At 43.1% G+C, this 18,117-nt stretch overlaps 1 protein-coding gene across 10 annotated transcripts in view; it reads left to right on the top strand.

Annotated features, from left to right (window-relative positions):
• The first annotated feature begins 6,090 nt into the window (after nucleotides 1-6,090).
• The window catches only part of MARK3 (microtubule affinity regulating kinase 3), a 60,280-nt gene continuing 48,253 nt past the window's right edge, over nucleotides 6,091-18,117 (top strand). For 8 of the 10 annotated variants that reach the window (XM_085061287.1, XM_085061286.1, XM_085061285.1 and 5 more), the window contains exons 1-2: nucleotides 6,092-6,722; nucleotides 14,891-14,929. In XM_085061287.1, the coding sequence (XP_084917413.1) occupies nucleotides 6,672-6,722; nucleotides 14,891-14,929 (90 nt within the window). In that variant the 5' untranslated portion in view covers nucleotides 6,092-6,671. Of the gene's footprint in view, nucleotides 6,723-14,890; nucleotides 14,930-18,117 lie in introns of all 10 variants that reach the window. The other 2 variants (XM_085061283.1, XM_085061280.1) reach the window with 2 other exon arrangements.

The following is an 18,117-nucleotide window of genomic DNA, read 5'->3' as shown; positions in this document are numbered from 1 at the left end:
TAAAGAAACAAAAGGATTACTGATAAGGTTTGTAGATGACACCAAGACAAAGAAAAAAGGTAGAAATTGAAGGATGTGTCACCAGTACAAGCAAACCAGTTTGCAAAATTGCATTCAGATGAACAATACACATTTGAGTACAACTAAAGGTAAAAATCACACCTGTAGGAATAATAATAAAGGGTAGTTTCAATATAGGAGATACCATATGGAGGAGAAGGGTCAGAGGTACTGAAAATGGCACATGAGACACAGCTGGATGTGAGCTTCCAGAGTTCAGAGCTGAGGGGGCTAAACGGGTTCTTTGGCTGTGGCATCAGCAAAATAACCTATGTCATCTCTGCATTTGGGTTTTGTGTTATTACAGCTGAAAAACCATGTTCACATCTTGTACCCACAGCACAAACCAATGGATAAGGTAGAGGTGAATCAGAGGAAACATGCATACTAGTGCTTACAAATTGGAATAGGATGCCTTTTGATGACAGACACCAAGACTTCAATCTCTTCAGTCTCTTAAAGAGATGGATGTGGCCTGAGCTGGGTCCTGCTTTGGAGTAAAAGTCTGATCATCGATGAGACAAAAGCAGAAAAGATCCCATAGCTGGAAGATGTCATTAGCAGGCATATCTACAGCAGAAGAAAAGCTTTCTAAAAGTGAGGGGGAACAATCACATGGACAGTCTTCCTAAATTGTTCACTTATTCCTTGCCTCTGGTAATATTTAAATAAAAGATACGATACAAATCAAACACAAGCTACTTCAGGGAAATACACAGAGGGACTTCAGGGCTTGGTTCTGCTAAAAGTTGGGAGACTGTATGAGTAACAAGCTGTGTTTTCACCTAAAGTGCCTTCAGAAACTACTGAGGCTCAGCCCATGTCTGGACCTCAACACACATGCTTGTATTAACAAGGTGGATTTAACAAGTGTGGGCTATACCAACTTTTAGAATAACCTGTACCAAAAAGCCCTAGAATTTATCTTACTGCTACAAAACAATTTCTTCCCACTAATGCTTGGACATACCAATACTTAATTGGCACTTGAAAACATGACAAATTCTGTAGTCATCTATTCTTTTCCCATCATTGTGAATGGAGTCTTTGATTCAGTATCAACCACACAGGAAATTGCATAGGAGGCACAGTATTGTGCCTGACTTAGATGGCAAAGTATCTAGGATGTTGCTTTGGTGGGGTCATGTGCTGGTAGGAATGGGAGAGGCTTGCTATAAAACATCTATTCTAGCTTCAAACGTATGGAATCCAATTCAGAGCTAGCATCACCATCAACTGGCTACTTGCCCTTTGCATTGCCTTTGTAACCCACATGGCATCAGGGTCATGGAAAGCAAAGGAGGTATTTTCAATCCTCTACTTCTCTAAACACTGACCTCATGCCAACCCATGAGAGCAGTGCTCTCCCCCATCTCTCTGCAGCACTGTGATTCTGTCCTGGAGCTATGATCCATACAGGCATTTGCGTCAAATGGTGGTGGAATTAGTGCAGGTCAGGCACTTGATGGCGATCCCATCATGAAGGTTCACATGTCATGCACCACACCATATGGCTCTGCAGGCAAAACACAGCATGTCTGGCCCTACAGGAAGGGAATTAAATGAGGTGTGCAGTTCAGGAAACACCACTGTTCACTCCTGTTTGCCCACAGTTGCAGCCCAGCACCTGAACCTCTACTCACCTGAGGAATGCGGAGCAGTTGCAGTGCCACAGCCACCCTGCTGTCCCCAGGCACTTGTATGGACCAAAGCGAGAAGTTAACACATGCAAAATCTTCTCCCACCTTTTAGATCTCAGTCTCTGTTGGACATGAAGCTGAGGAGGAAGATCTGTTCCATTTCCAATGTTTTCTCTGCTGTCAGCACCACATTTTGATCTGGCCTTGCAGCAGGTTGCACTTGGGCCTCATTATAACTGAACATGGACTATTGATTCAGGTTGCAGACATTAACCAGTCCTTTTCTATCAATAGCTTTGTCATCAACATTTTAAAAATCACACACTTCTTCATATCATAAAACACTGTTAAGATTATGTATGGTTTGGAAGTTAAGATTTTAAATCCAAATACAAATACTGATTTCAAACACAAGGAACGACTTCAGTTCTAAAGACCACAATAATGGCAAAACTGTCCTGGAAATCTTTCACTGCATGGTATTACCTTAGAATTTCTACAAGAAAAGAAAAGGCATTGGAAATAGAACAAATAATATTAGCTACATCCCAGTGTATGTGACATATTTTAAAATGTGTTTTTCAAAGGCTTAAGCAAATAAACCAAAAAGTTTAATCGGGGCTAACAACTATCAGTCAAAACTGGAAATTTTGTATAAACTAAAATGATTTCATATCTAAGCAGACTCCCAGCTGGTAAGTATTGTCATAGCTGCAGAACACAACCAAGTACCTATAACAATTACATTAGCTGATTCTCTACTTGCCTCTACCAACTGATGTCTTTCAGTCCCCAGCCTTTAAAGAGAGATGAGTGGAATACAAATTCCTCAGTCAGTTCTGCATTTGTAATCCTTCTTCCAGAATTGAGATTCAAAACCTGTGCATATGAGTACATTAAACTTAATCCTTATGTTTTGCCCAGCAATTGTAATCAAGTTCAACATTTTTTGCTCTGATTGCAAATGCTGTTAGAGTATTCTGAGGTTCTTAGTGTGGCTTTTAATGTCCAGAAGAAAAAAAATTCTAAATTCTTCACCACAATGATATTGTTCTGTATCACATTGTTTTCTCTGTGTGGTGACAGCCAAAAGAGTGACATAAAAAAGGCACCTAAACTAGCAGAATCTGCTTCCTGTATGTTTTTGAGTCATATTCTCCAGCTCTACTGGCACAAACAAGTTTTTATAACTGCCAGCACCATAGCCAGTACAGCTGAAAGAGCAAACTGCAGCTTATTCTGGTAATATACAAACATTACCATCTAAGTCCGCCTTACAAAATCACTGTCACTATCACTAGTAATTAGCACAAGAACCAGAAAGCAGGATATGATTACCAAGCTGCTTCTGAGTTTTCAGAACATTTACATAGGAAAAAAATCAGCTTCTGATTTGTAAATATGGCTTAAGTAGTACCTGATAATACACAGAATATTTATGGACAACAAAGAAAGAGGAAACCCATGCAATCAGCTTTTTCCTATGGCCCAATTTCTAAGAAGAGCATGAATACACTTTGAAATTAACGCACCAGTTTAAATGGGAGAAGCAGAATATAGCAACAATGAAATATAGAAGAAAGCACCTGCTATGCAGTTTGTCATTCCCTGTGCAAGTTTTGCTACACAGTAAAACCAGCTCCAATCAATGTTGTCCTTTAATGGCAATAAAATAGCAAAATCAGCTACTGTTATTTTTGTGGTCTCAAGCACTTCTTCAAAAGTTCTTACTTCAAAACCACTTTGCCAATCAAAAACATGACTCTGAAAGATACAGTCATTCCCCACACCTCCCCTGCTCTCTGTCCCCTTTCCCCAGCCCCTTTAAATTTGCATTGCAAGTATGATGTGGACTTTATCAAGGGCAATAGTGGAACTCCTGCTGTATCAACAGGCCGAGGAATTTCATCCAAATATCCACCATTGTCCAGTTTGGATTTCATTGGAGTGACTACTGCTTCCATGGAAAGTATGAAAGAAAGGCAAGTATGTAAAACACAATGCTAAGTTTAATGCCTCTTCATGCCTGTGCACAGAACTTCCACAGATCAGGACAGGCACACTCCTAGGTGCAAACAGCATTACGTGTGCTGCTCACCTGCTGCCAATCACCCCAGTGCAGGCAGCCCAGCCTTCCCATGGTGGCTGGAGCTCCCACAAGTGCAGGGTGAGAGCACTAGGCTGGGTAACAACCTAAGGAAACCTCTGCCCATTTTTTCTCCCTTTTTCTGACTCTGTCATAACTCAATTACAATTTTTTACAAACACATTGTAAAGAACATATTCTACTGGCAACCAAAAAGAAAAAGATGAAGCAGCAGACCTGTGGCAAAAGCAGAGTCAGGAGATCTGGATACTTTTCCTGGCTCTGCTTTAGACTTCGTGACTGACCTTGACAAGCCAGATAGAGACAAATCCCACTCCTTGCTCTGTGCAAAGGGTCCTGCCTGCTTCCTAGGGAGAGTGGCTCCACTATGAGTATGTATTGTCTGAGCAAATGCACACATGGATGTGCATGTACACACGGAAATGCAAACGTTTCCACAAGAGGTGAGTCCCAAAATCCAAAATTCCTGCCATTAACACAGAGTAAGACATCAGCTTAATGAGAGAGGTAGGAAGGAAGATCTGCAGGTCAGGTGTTGTGGAGCATTTTGTAGTCCTGTTGATGAAGTAACAGACATGCAACTTTACAGGGTGGTGTTCAAAGGCCATCTTTCCTTGCTTATGTCTCTAAAAGCAAGGGAAATATTACCTACATCACAGTATGGATTTCAGGGCTAAACTGGCAAGTATTTATGAGAGCCATAAAGTTTGTCAGAGAAACTACACTTTAGAAAGACAAAATGTTACTGCTAGGCTGCCAGATCTGCAGATATGCCAAGTTTCTACAAATCCCACCAGATCCAGGTTTTTTTGTTTTTTTTTCTACAGAGGTTCATATTTTCTCTGTAAAAAAACCCACCAAAAATAATAGGTTTGGTTTTGAACCATCTACATATCGAATATACAGAAGTTATTTCTCTTTCTTGTTTTTCATTCAAAATTAGATCTGCTCATGACTATACCTATACGATTTCAAAGGGTTGTGCAGAGTAACTACTGGATATACAAAGAATGTTTTGATAATCCAAGCTTCCACCCTTCTTCAACAAATGAGCATCAAGCTGGTATGAAAACACAGTACTGTAACACTGTGCGGGCATCTGACAGCACCAGGTGAGATCTGCCAACACAGCCTCAGACCCCCGCCAGGTGTGAGCTCCCTTCTGTACCACACACCACCCTCTGGGCTGGGAAAACCCAAGAAAAGGGAGGACATGCTTTGGCAGATTGCCCAAGGACCAAACCCTGAACATGGCTGACCTATTCCTGGACTGCCCAAGCCGGTGTCCCTTCCCCTGGCTGAGAACAGGCAGCAGGGTCTGTCCCCTTCCCCAGCTGAGGGCTGGCTCTGCAGGCAGATCTGCCATACCTCCAGCCACTCTTTGCGGCTCCATCCCCTCTGCCTGCCCCAAGGTGCTCCCTGACACCTGAGCTCCCCACTGCACCTAGCACGTCCTCTCACGCGGAGGAGCCTGCAGCTCCCTGAGGGCCTGTTTATAGAATCACAGAATGTTAAGGGGTTGGAATGGACCCCAAAGATCACCCAGTTCCAGCCCTCTGCCACTAGCAGGGGCACCACCCACGAGACCAGGTTGCTCAAAGCCCCATCCAACCTGAGCTTCAACATTTCCAGGGATGGGGCATCCACAGCTTCTCTGGATAACCCGTTCTGGTGCCTCACCACCCTCACAGTAAAAATTTCTTGCTAATATCTAATCAAAATTTCCCCTCTTTCAATCTGTACCAATTACTCTTTCTCCTATCACTACAGTTCCTGAGGGAGAGTCCCTTTCCAGCTTCCCTGCAGCCCCTCAGATACTGGAAGGTTACTGAGCTCCCCACAACCTCCTCTTCTCCAGGCAGAACAGCCCCAACTCTCTCGATCTGTCTCTGTAGGGGAGGTGCTCCAGCCCTCTTAGGAACTTCGTGGTCCCCTCTGGACTTGCCCCAACAGCTCCATGTCCTCCTTGTACTGGGGACACCAGAACTGTGCCCAGTGCTCCGGGTGGGGTCTCACATAGGCGAGCCCCACTCCGAGCTGTACCGCCACGGGGCTGCTCCGGTCGCCGGAGGACGCGGGACCGATCCCCGGGAGGGCAGGGGCCGATCCCCGGAGGACGCGGGCCGGCACGGAGGGCAGGACCGGTCCCGGCCCCGCGGCCCCCACACACGCCGGGCGGGAGGCGGGACCTTCCGGTTCATGTCGGCGCTGGGCTGGCGCGGAGGAGCAGCGCGGCCATCTTGGCTCGTCAGGGAGCGGCGGCGGGGCGGGCGGGGGGCAGGCAGGGAGGGAGCGGCGGGCGGGCACCCACCGAGCGTCCGCAGCCCGCGGGGCGCCGGCCTTCTCGGAGCCTGGGGCGGGCCGCGATGCGAGCGGCAGCGCGGTGAAGCGGGGCCGCGGCGGGGGAAGGAGAGGGCAGCCCCCCGGGCGGCGGGCCTGCGCTAGCCGTGCCCCGGCGGCCGCGGAGAGAAGCCGGGCTGCGCGGCGCCCCGCTGCCGCCTCCTCCCGCCCGCCCTGCGCTCACCCCCTCCCCCCCGGAGCCGCTCCCTCGCCGCCTCCCTTCCCCCGGCTCCATCCCTTCTCTCGGCTCCATCCCCTCCCCGCTGGATGAGGCGGCCCCCTCCCCGCTGCTGACCCCTGCGGACCCCGGCTGTAGGATGAGCCCGAAGGACTCGGAGGGGGCGAGGCCGCTCCGCTCCCCGAGGAGGATCTAGTGGGGGGGCACCGACGCGACGCCGCCCCCCGCCAGGCACCTCGTCCTTCATGGTGGCTCCCTGCGACCACCATCTCGGAGCAGACGCGCAGCCCGGGGCCCGTGTGTGTGTCTGTGCGCGCCGCCGCCGCGGCCGCCCGAGTGAGGGAAAATGTCCACTCGGACTCCATTGCCCACGGTGAACGAGCGCGACACCGAGAACGTGAGTACCGCGGCCGCGGGGGACCCGCCGCTCCGCACCGCACCGCACCGCACCGCGCCCGGCCCCGCCGCGGGGGCATCGCCCTGTCAGCGACCGCGCTCCGCCCGTGCGCTGCCCAAACTGCCGATTTATTGTGAATTTATAGGGGTTTTAACCCCTCTACAGCACGGCTCGCCTGCTCCTTGGCGTTTGCGGGCGTACCTCCCCCCCGAACCCGGTGTCCCCTGTTTAATTCCCCTTCTGCTATTCGAGTGTCGCAGGGTTCGAGGAGCGGGTTGGTTATGTCGGTAACGGGGATCCGCGGCGGGGTGGGGAGCTCTGGGGGGCTGCTGCCTTCTCCTGATACGCCAACTTGCTGCTAAAGCACCCGAATAAACCTCTGGTAAACAGATGGGAATAATTCTGCTTGGCTAGGGGTGGGCTAGGTGACCTAGATAATAGGCCTCTTCCCTGCTTAATTTGCAGGGTTCTCGATGGTAATGACGCTGTTAGGCTAGTCACCTGTTCAGATGACATTAAAAGGGTTTCTTTATTGGAATTACCCTTTGCGCAAGGGAGCCTGTTCCCTTCACACTATACACCCCCCCCCTTTTTTTTTGTTTTGTTTTTTTACCTTGACAAAGCCAAGGTTTAGGAATTGAGACTTTATTTACAAGATTAAGTCAGTCAGTAACAAAGGTCGTATGTTAAAGGAAGAAAGAAAAAAAAATAGTCCTACCACATGAGCATATAGCAACAAACGAAGCTCGGTAGGAGACTCCCTTTCTGCAGATAGAAACTGCGTTTCTCCTAAGTTAAAACTTACTTGATCCTGGTGTATCCTGTCTAACCATTTTTCTGCATAGGCTCTGACACATCCCCAAATGATAAACACAAGGGAGTTGTCACTGTAGTCTAAAATGAGTTGAACAGTGAACTTCGTATTCAGCTTTTTGTAAAGGGTATCTGGGTATCTGATATTCTTTACAAGATAGATGCTAAGCTTGACAGTGGAGGCTTTTTTTTTTTTAATTGCAAGGACTTCTTATGTTTTGGACTGGCATAAAAGGTAGAAACTTTGGTTAAAGATCAGGAAAAACTGTTGGATTGTTCCAGACCATAAATAGTCCGAGAAAAGTGATGGTAGCCCCATTGTTTAAAACAAGACCAGACAAAGCGTTAGAAAACATGCTGCATGGAACAATTACTGCATTACTAGGGATTTAGATTTTATTGACATAATAGGCACTTCTAACTTCTGTGATCTTTATTTGTTTTAGCACTACATGCAACCTGCAGGCTAAGGGCTGTATTGAACAAAAAGCCAACTAAGCATATTTGGTTGTAAAATCTCAATGAGCTTCCTGTCTTGTGGAAGAAAATAATTAAAATATTATGCGGCCCTTCCTATGCCATGGGGAGAGTTGAAGTTGAAACATACTCTACAAAATATTATGCAGAGTTTATTTGGATAATTGTTTTAGTCTATAACAAACCTGACTGGGGTTTTCAAGCTTCATGTGAATGCGTGGAGTCCACATAGTAAATAATTTTAGAAAGTGTTCAGATCAGATTCCCCAATTAATTCAAGCTCTACTGTGGATAACTTAGTCAGTGGAAAGACTTAATATGTGCTCGAGGAAACATAATTATTCACATGCTGTGTGTTCTAGCACTTGAAGTTAGATTTTTACATGTCTTCCACTTAAGGCACCTTGTTCTCACTTCAAAATATTGGTCTAACACTTCTGTTTAGTTATCTTCATAATTTGACATACATGGATTGTCTTGCTTGCAGATGAATTGCCTTAGGTTTAGAATAAGGCATATTTTTCAATTACTGTATTTTATGCTGGTATCCACAGAAATACCTGTAGGTATTGATATTGACAGAGAGTGATTAATCCAAGTACTCGCCAGAGCCAGTGAGCCAAGTCCTCTGGTACAATACCATATACCTCAGGAAGCTCTCTGATGTTTTGGCCATCAGCTATCTAGAAATTTACCAAACTGTATTCTGTTCAGCCTCACCTAAAAACGAAATTTTAAATCTGACATTTAGTTTGTCTGAATTACCCCTACAGCTGTGGACACCAGGTCTCTTTTTTAATACCAAATGCAATAATTTTGATACTTCAGCTAACTGTTCTTCCACCCCAAACCTGGGTGTGTTGTGTTGCCAGGTAAATTGAGCCCTTGATTCATTCTCTTTCACATAAGAGAAGTCTATTTAGTTAATATTCAGAGGGCTCTTTGAAGAGGCTTAGGAGGTGCCAAGGTATTCAGCTAGCCTTTAGGCCATGGTTGTGGACCCCATTAATGCCTTCTCTCTGCTTGGAAGGTTACCACTGCTGACAAAGGCTTGGCTGGTGTTGAATCTGGTTGAAGTGTGCTGATCATAGCTTATCCATGCCTATACTTGCAGTTTTGAAAATGAAGTTAGCCTCCAGAATGACAGTGAGCGTAAATTATCATTGTCTGTGCTTGCAGTTAACCACGTTCAGCGGTTGGCAGGTCCTGTTGAACAAAAAAGGTGTAATTGCCAGTACTTGACTTTTTTATTTTTTTTTCCTAAGGGTTCTTATCAAGACATGCTGAGGTGGAAATACTATCACAGTGACTTTCCCCAAAAGCTGCTCAGAGCTACCAAGCCTTTAGTGCCTTTGAGCTTAAAGAATTTGGCTCCAAGTCACCTGGTTTTGAGAGGAAAGGCATCCCAGATGATCTGTGATCATAGGAACTTCACACTTGGACAGTTGGAAGCTGGCTGTTGGCCTGCGATGAGCTGGCTCCTCACCGCAGACAGAGCGGTTCCTCTCTGGCCATGTCTTGTGCAGCACTGGCTGCCAGCTGCTTAGGGGACAGAAGTGCAGGAGAGGATCAGATCTTTTCTGTCTTTTTCAGAAATATGTGCTGCATGTGAGAGAGAAAGCAAGAGACCTCCTTCATGCAAATCTGGGAGACAGGATAGACACAGAAGAAGGACTTTAGATGACAGAAGAATGAGTAAACCTGTTTTACTAGTGATGAGAAGGGAGAGAAGATGGAGGAGAAAATAGTGTGGAAACACAGTGGGAAAGGAAGATAGAAGGTGGAAAACAAAAGATGAGAGAAGTCACAGATGAATGTGCATATGGCAGGATGGAGGACAACCAGTGACAAAGAAATAGGAGCAGAAGGAGCAAGATTGTGAGGAGTAGGACAACTATTCATTAAAAAAAATATTCAAAGAGTGGGAAGATGATAGCAAACTATAGATAGAAACAAGGAAATACAGGTGGTATGGAGGTTGGAAGATTACTTTTTTTAACAGCACAAAATAGAAAAGAAAAATCTTGGATTAAAGAGTTTAATTAAAACCTCTGTGTTCATTGCACAGCTGTGGTTTTTTTGGGGGGAAAAAAGGGTAACTGTTTTGAATGTGTTGGTTCTGCAGGCCATTCTGAATTAAAAATTTAAGTAATTTGAGGAAAAACAAGACTAAAATATACTCTTATCTCCATGACTGTGCCTAATGTGAAAAATTTGCTATTGAAAAATGCCAGCATGATGGCAACTGTGCTTGCACAAAAGGATTCTGTGCAGCAGAAGTATTACCTTTTTTTTTTAAGGTTTAGTGAAGGCATGGTTAGGTACAAAAATGTAATTTTAAGATACTAGGAAGGTTAGTGCAGTATGTCTTGGTTTATTTCCAATTAACTATGAAATGCATTAGGGCATTTGCAGACAATATGCAAGCTTGCATTGTTCTATATATTATTTATCAGTCTTCTCCTATTACAAATAGATCTGTAATTGGAATGCTTTCTTCCGTAGCATGAAATCCTGTGGGTTTTTTAAGAAGGGACTGAGGAGGGAAGCGTTCCTGTGGCCAAGAGTTCTGACAGATTTTCTTCTACAGGACCATCTACATTCTTCCATATTTTTCACCAGTTGTAATAAATGTTCTGGTTTGAATTAAATCAGGTGAAGGTGGCAAAATAACTAGAAATAAAAAATATTTTAGGAATTCACCTGGGATGTATTTTTTTTAGTGCCAGAATTCCACAGAGCAGAAAAAAATGCTGATGCCCGATAGGCCTGGTACTGTGTACTCAGAAAATACCTGGTAAGGCTGCGTGACATTGCAGGTCACCAGCTGCTAGTATTTTCACATTTTTACAGTGAGACATTTAATTCTTAGCTGTGCTGAGCAGCCTGAGCTGCGGTGTTTAATCAGTTGGTTTAGTCCACTCACGCTGATGGGAGGCTGCTGGGGGCATCAACCTCGGGTGCCTCTTCCCACCCGCGGTTTGTGCCAGCACTGATTATCACGGGCTTTGTGACGAGTCTGGTCAGCTCTGATCTGACTGAAATAAACCCTTAAGAAAAGTGGGGTTATCCCCGTTCTGTGTGGCTGCAAACACAGTGTCCAGTTCACGTGGGGAAGGTTAGAGATGCCTTCCTAGTGGTTTTGTTTTGGTTTGAACTAAGCCAGTCGGAGCACAGCACCTTAGGGCTAAGGTAACTTGGATTGTGCCACAACTACAGAGATACATGATTACAACAGTGTAAAGACTGATTTTTTTGTTCCTGGAAACAAACATTTCCCCCCCCTTTTTTACATTCTTTCAATAACTCAGATACATAATTACAACTGCAAATTGTGATGATTGTTCCTGGAAACAAATTTTTTTCCTTTTTTATATTGTTTTAATAACTCAGAGAAACTAGGTTGTAGGACCTTACTCCAGAAAATGTTACAAGGTTAGACCAAATTCATTAGCATCACTGAATGTGACTTAACTTGTGGCCTTAGAAGTAGCAGTCTGAAAAACAGAGCACAACTGCAGAACTTAGTGAAAGAAAATGAATGAAATACAGTATTTAGTACACTGAACTTCATAGACTTCTTTCTTGCCTTTGTTACCCACTCACCTGGTATCCTTACCTGCTCGATTCTCCATTTTAGTTCTAGCCCAAAGACATATTCATGTTGATGTAAGCGGACAGTTCCTGTTGACAACATGTCTCAGGTGACTCAAGTCAAAGGAATTCAAAGAGTGGAGGCATTTGTCTCTCCAGATCTCCATTTCATATGATATATAAGTAGCATGTGTCTGTAACTTCCTCTTCTCAGTCAAGTAATGCTGCCTCATGGGTGTCAGCCAGGTCAAAAATGGAGGTCACTTTTTTTTTTTAGACTCATGGCATATCAAGGTTGGCTCTGCTTAGCCTGGAGATCATCTGCCACTAAAATTCTTTAGAACATGTGATAAATAGGTGCTTACTGCTCCTCAAATATAAACCTGAAAAATACTGAGTATACCTGTGGTAATGCTCCAGTCAGTCTCCTGGATGAAAACCTTGGGTTAAGAGGAATTCTTGGCCCATAAAGCATCAAGTTGCTGAGCTCTGTATGTATGTATATACATATAAACAGAAATTGACTTTCAAATAAAATCTGTTCCTGCAGGGTTAAAGCCTAAGCAAAGTTTTCTATCTGCAAGCTCAATGTGGTTTTCGAAAACCAACTGTGAGGTGGTTGGGTTTTTTTCTTTTTTGTTTAGCATGTAATTACTGACAGTGATGATTCTGGAAACAACTTAGTTGGCAGTATTGTTGATGAAGAATAGAATATGGTTGGCTCTTTAGCTATTATTCCCCAGGCTGATGTCAATAAATATCCATTTTAATCAGCAGTAAAGGAACTTTGGCTGGAAAGATATGATGAATGTCAGATCTTGATAATGTGAAGCAACAAAAGAGCTTTTAAAGAGCTTTTCCAACCGGCACCAGACTTATCTTTTTGATTATATAAGCAGGATTTCTTCACTGTTGTGTTGTTCAGTGCTAATCACGGAATTACAGATTCACTCACTTTCATATGCTGTACAGACTATGAACCAAATAATGCCAAACACATCGCAGAGGCTGTAGTGGTTTTACATGGAAGGACTCTTGAGCCAGACCCTGTGTGTCTGCAAAGGGGAGCATCCTTCCTTTGCTGAGGACTGTTGGTGCTTTGCTGTCAGCACTTCCCCACTCTGGTCTTCAGGGCAGTGCTGCATTTCTCACTAGCAATTGCTACTGCAATTGCCACTACTGGTCAGGAGCCAGAATTAGGAGTATGCAAGTGTTGCTTTGGGTAGCAGTGTTCCCTCTGCCAGGTGGAAGTGTCCCTACTGTCCATCTCCACCAGGCTGCCCAGTGTAGGGAGTTGCATTTCTGTGCTTGGTTTGAGCTGGAACTGTTGTGTCCTGAGTGTTACTCCTCGGTTTTTTCCTTTATTTTGCCTTCCCCACTGAAGTGTGGAGGAATTAGGAATGTGTGCCAGAGGTATAGCCTCCATGTGCTAAAGGCTGTTTACTCTTCAGGTTCCCCCTTTAAACTGGTTGTTTGACAAATCTGACCTAATTAAACTGGCCACTCGTTTTCGTGAATGTCATACCAGTTACATGAATGAGCACTGTGATAAGCTGAGAAATGTGCAGTGAAATCTTCCCCTTTTGACAATGGAAGCATCCAAATTAGTGTTTTCTCTCCCTTAATGTCTGTATTATATTTCTAGAAGGTCTGCTTGTCTCCCTTGAGGAACTCTGGCCCTTTCAGGTGTTCCACTTGATCACAACATCCATAATGGGTGGGCTGTAACCCACTTCAGTGAATAAATCTGCCCTCATGGGTTGATAACCTCAGTGCCACTTTAGGTGGATAGCATTTTTCTTTGTAGGAGACCATTTAAAATTCTGTGAGATGGAAGCCATGACTGTTTACCCTTAATATTGATTATGTAGCAAGCTAGTCTAAAAACTGCCTTTTAATTATATGTGCTGGAACTAAATAATGGGTTATGGAAACATCAACATATGCATACTAGGTCTGACAAAATCCACCTCACTCCATATCCTGATTTGTGCCCTGATCACTGGTAGGAAGGAAGTAAAACAGGACATGTACAGGACATCTTCACTTGATGTATTCCTGTTTTATAATCTAGGAAAATAATATAATATTTCATAATATATGATGATTTAGGGAATCCCAGAGCAGTAACTGATGTATAAACAATTGTGGTTGAATGTTTGCTGTGACACCTTTTGGTGGTTGCCAGAAACTTAAGTCTCTGTTTTGGCTTTCCAGCAGAATTCCTTCGTCAGCAGTTGCAGGATGCCCTGCTGTGCTGTTTCAGGGATATCTGTGCTCAGTAAGATGCTACCTCTATGCATATCCTTAAGGCTACCTTTTTTCCTCTTACACTGAGTAGTACTCAGCAGTCTGTGTGTTCTTAAAGATGTTGATGAAAATGGAAAATAAAATGCAACACATTATTAGGAAGGGCTGGAGTGAAATTTTGTCTCTGCATTTAAATTTTTTTTTAGTTTTCTAAAAAAACAAACTATGGTATGTTTCCTGGTAAGTTTTTCTATAAATAAGAGTGCCAGTGGGGAGTGCATAGCTAGAAATTACCATGTATTTATATATTGTGTGCCCAGGCTAAGGTAATGAAGCAATTTAGTGTCTCAAATGTTCATCATGTCCTGGAATGTTTACATTATTAACATTATAAGGTATAGGCTTTAAGTGCTGTTTTTTCTTATTACAATTAAAAAAACAGAATGAAATGAGGTTGTCATGATTGTTACTGATCTGACAGCTTTCCAAGAAATTCTATAATATCACTTTGTAGTATTTCTTACAGAGGTGAGGTAACAGCTAAGGTAACAAACATTCCTAGAGACTTTAGTAAGATTAAATTTTATTAGTTCATTTTGGCTGATTATAAGCTAGTTCTCACTATTGTATTAAATAAATACTTTTTAAAAGTTGATGCCATTTGTCCCCCCCCATTTCAGAAAGAGTTTCCTATTTACTGTAATTAAATATGGATTTTTGCAGGTCTTGGACATTCTAATTTCTTACTGTTTTTCAGCTCTTCGATTGGATATCAGAGTCTGTCTCTTTCAGTTTTTCGTCAGCTTTTGGCACCTTCTTAAGCAGTGCAAGAACTTTGATACTAGTTGTCCCCTGCCCTGTGTGTTCCTAATGCTCTGAATGTTAAGATATCTGAAACCATATAGATACTGGATAAAACTAACATCTACCAAAAAGATTTCAGTTGTCAGCACCCTCATACTTCATTTGCTTTTTACTTTTTTTCCTTTTCTTTTTTCTTTCTCTTCATGCTAATCATTATCTGGCTATGAAAGGATGTCGGCTCATCATTGGGGGAAGGCTTTTGCGAAAAGGTGGGTTTTGTGTTGTGTTCCAAATATAGTTGTTCTTGGGTTCAGTCCTTCCCTTGCAGTAAGGTCTCTCACAAATGGAGATACTTTACTTCATTTCCTTCTGGGTTGAGTAATAATAGGGTGGGGCTGAGGGGAGGAGGAGAAGGTTTATTTTGGGGCTTTTTTTTATGACAAAGGTTGTCCTGTTGGCTTGAAGATGGATGGTGCAAAAAGAAAAAAAAAAGAACAAACCTTTAAAGTATTTAAAAGATTTTTAAATGGAACCTGATGCATGCCAAGATATGGAAGAAAGTGTGTTCTTTTTATGAGTGGATTTCAGGAGACCTTTCTTTTAAAAGAGGTGGTGACTGGCAAACCTGAAGTTGCATGAAGTACCCAGTCTAGCCTCAGTTCCCCTCTATAGTGTAATGGTTTTGCTTTACACGAAGACAGATATTTTGGGAATCACTCAGACAGGGTGAGTTCATTAGCAAGTGTTATTCTTAGACAAAAAGCACCTCACCTACCACAATGGATGGAAACTTATCACAAATAAACACATGCTTGTTTTAAATCTTACCTTTTTAAGACAAAGCCCATTTCTTCTTGAAGCCATATAAACATGGACCTGGAAAAGACGCCTGAAATTGAACAGAGTTTGTGGGGTCAGTGAGATGAGGGAGGCAAAATCTGCAGATTTGAGGGTCTACTTGGGAAGAGAAAAATGACCTGCATCTCATCTTGGAGAGCAGAGGATGCTATTACCATTTCCTTGGGCTGAGATTGGCATTGTTAGTGTGTTTGCTAAGGAAACTGCCCTGGGAAGTACTTGAGTACAGCCAGATGTGATACAAGCCAATGCATGATTTGAGCTTTTATTGGACCATTATATTTTGCTTTTTGCCTACACCATTTAGCTTTCCATCTGCCTGTCATGGCTTCTTGAAAATTATTAGGTTGGGAGAAACACTTTCACTCAGTTTTGAGTTTATGCTCTTCCTTCATTTCCATATGCAAAAGAAAATCCATGTTGAAATGGACAATCTGTTTTCTGTGGTTTTTAGAAAGCTTGTTGTCTGTTCAGTATAATAATGTAACTGACAGAGGAAGGACTTGCTGATAGATTTATTTATGTGAAGTGGAATATAGTCCAAATTAGATATGGTTGCAAATGGCTGGATTTCTACAGAGTGAAACATGGCTATGAGCAAGTCATTTGGAGAGAACTGAACTGCTTAGGAACGCACAGCTTGATACCCAAAACCCGCAGCTGAAAAAAGTCATATATTCTTGAAAAGAAATAATATGGGTTTGGGTGGAAATGCAAACCTCCATACAAGGAGATTGTTCAGTTTATCAACCCTAGTCCCAATGAGTTCACAGCTGTTAATTCTATTCTTTAAGTGCAGAGCTAGGCAGCATGAAAAAAATTACAGGACACAAGAAGTCATTTCTCAACAAGAGGACAGCAAAGCTCTGAAGACACATGAACTGGATGGTTTACTTTGTGGAATAGGGTTGGTTAGTATAACAGAATCTTTCTTTTACCTGATGCTGTTTATGTGAAATGGGGTGTGAGTAGGATGAGTTTTGACTAACTTGTTCTCTGGTTTGGGAATACACAGTACCTGATGCCCACATCTCAATGCCTCCTAGGCTAGCTCAGGACTAACATCGTGTATTAGCTGAGCACAAGACAACACAGCTACTCTGTTTTCAGAGTCAGCTGTGTGGTTCAAAAGCTGTTGAATTCAAGTTGTTGAATCTGTCTGCTGGAGAGCCTAAGCTAACAAGCCCTGCTGGGAGGCAGTCTGGCTCCTGCTGAATCCAGCTTGTGCTGAGTGCCCAGGTGTGGAAGGGCTGTAGTTTAAATAGTCCTGATACACTTCTTTTTTCGAGGAAAGTTATCAGCTCAGTGAAGTGCAGTGTAAGTAGTACAGTTGTATTCCTGGGATGCTGTGCTTGAACTCAAATGAACCTTCCTCTAATATATCCAAGAAATATTCTCATGGTCCTGTACAGAACATCCTGGCACCTGATCACCATGGGTAGCAATGTAGGAGGATGTTAGCATCTAGCATCAGCAGTTGCTGCTTTTTTCTAGCTGGTCTGAATAATTTGACACTAAAAGGTGTGAAAGGAGCTGACAGAGAAGTTCTCTGCATTTTGTGTTGCAAGGTTTGTTAGAAGTCAAAGTTTAGAGAAATACAGAGGATTTGCATTGCTGTGCCAGTACACACAGCGGCAACTAAGGTGGCCTAAAAAGCCAGCACCAGCCTGACATTAAGGACACGCAAAAAACTGAAATTGTTGATACAGGATTTCACTGGCTTTCGTAGTTCCTTTAGCTGGTGACTGCTTGTCCTTCCTCTCCATGAGAATTACTGATTGATAAACACTTACCCAGTCGTTGTAGGTCTCAAGATGTTATTGAGAACATCAGTTGTTATCAAACCTTGAAGTTTTACTGGATATTGTTACGGATGTGCTTCTTCTTCTTGTGCCAGTTGTTAGTGGTTTGGAAGAAACGTGAACTCTTGCTCCTGAAAACTGGGATAAAATTGCTAGAATATGAAATAGGGCAGGATGAACCACTCATCAGGAGCACATGATATTCTGCATGAAAGGAAACTTTCCATTTCACTTCAGCCCAATGTGATCATGCATGTAAGGATCCAGGAATGGAAAGCAATAACTCTTAAAAGGAATTAGGGTTGGTGTTGGGTGGTCAGGTACAGATGGTCTTCTGCAAAGAGGATTTGTTCTGCCCCTGTGAAATCAGTGGGGTGTTGAACAGAAGATGCAGCCTCTGTGTTTAGTCCTGCTGCACCTACTTGTGGTATGGCAGGTCCATGTCTGCCATGAACCCCACAATAAGTTGTTGGAAAAATAGGAGAGAGTTCTGAACGCAAGTACAGGAAATGTTTCATTGTCTTTAATCATTCATACAGCAGCTTGTTTAGGGAGCTCAATATACATATCACTTACTAAAGTGAAGAGGTATTGTGATCAGAGAAATTAGGTACCTCTCTGGGAAGTGCAAATTTCATGGCAATGCTGTAGCCAGGCAGTAAGGAAAGCTAAAGCCAGACTGATACTTAAACATTGTGTGTGTTTTTTAAAATAGTAACTATCGAAACAATTTCCCAGGAGTTTCTACAGACTCCTATCTGTAGCATTTCTTAAATGAAAATAGTGTGTTTTTAAAA

The sequence above is a fragment of the Lichenostomus cassidix genome, chromosome 5 (genome assembly GCF_008360975.1).
Source record: "Lichenostomus cassidix isolate B80296 chromosome 5, HeHo_3.0, whole genome shotgun sequence".
NCBI lineage: Eukaryota > Metazoa > Chordata > Aves > Passeriformes > Meliphagidae > Lichenostomus > Lichenostomus cassidix.
This window is presented reverse-complemented; position numbering and strand designations above follow the sequence as displayed.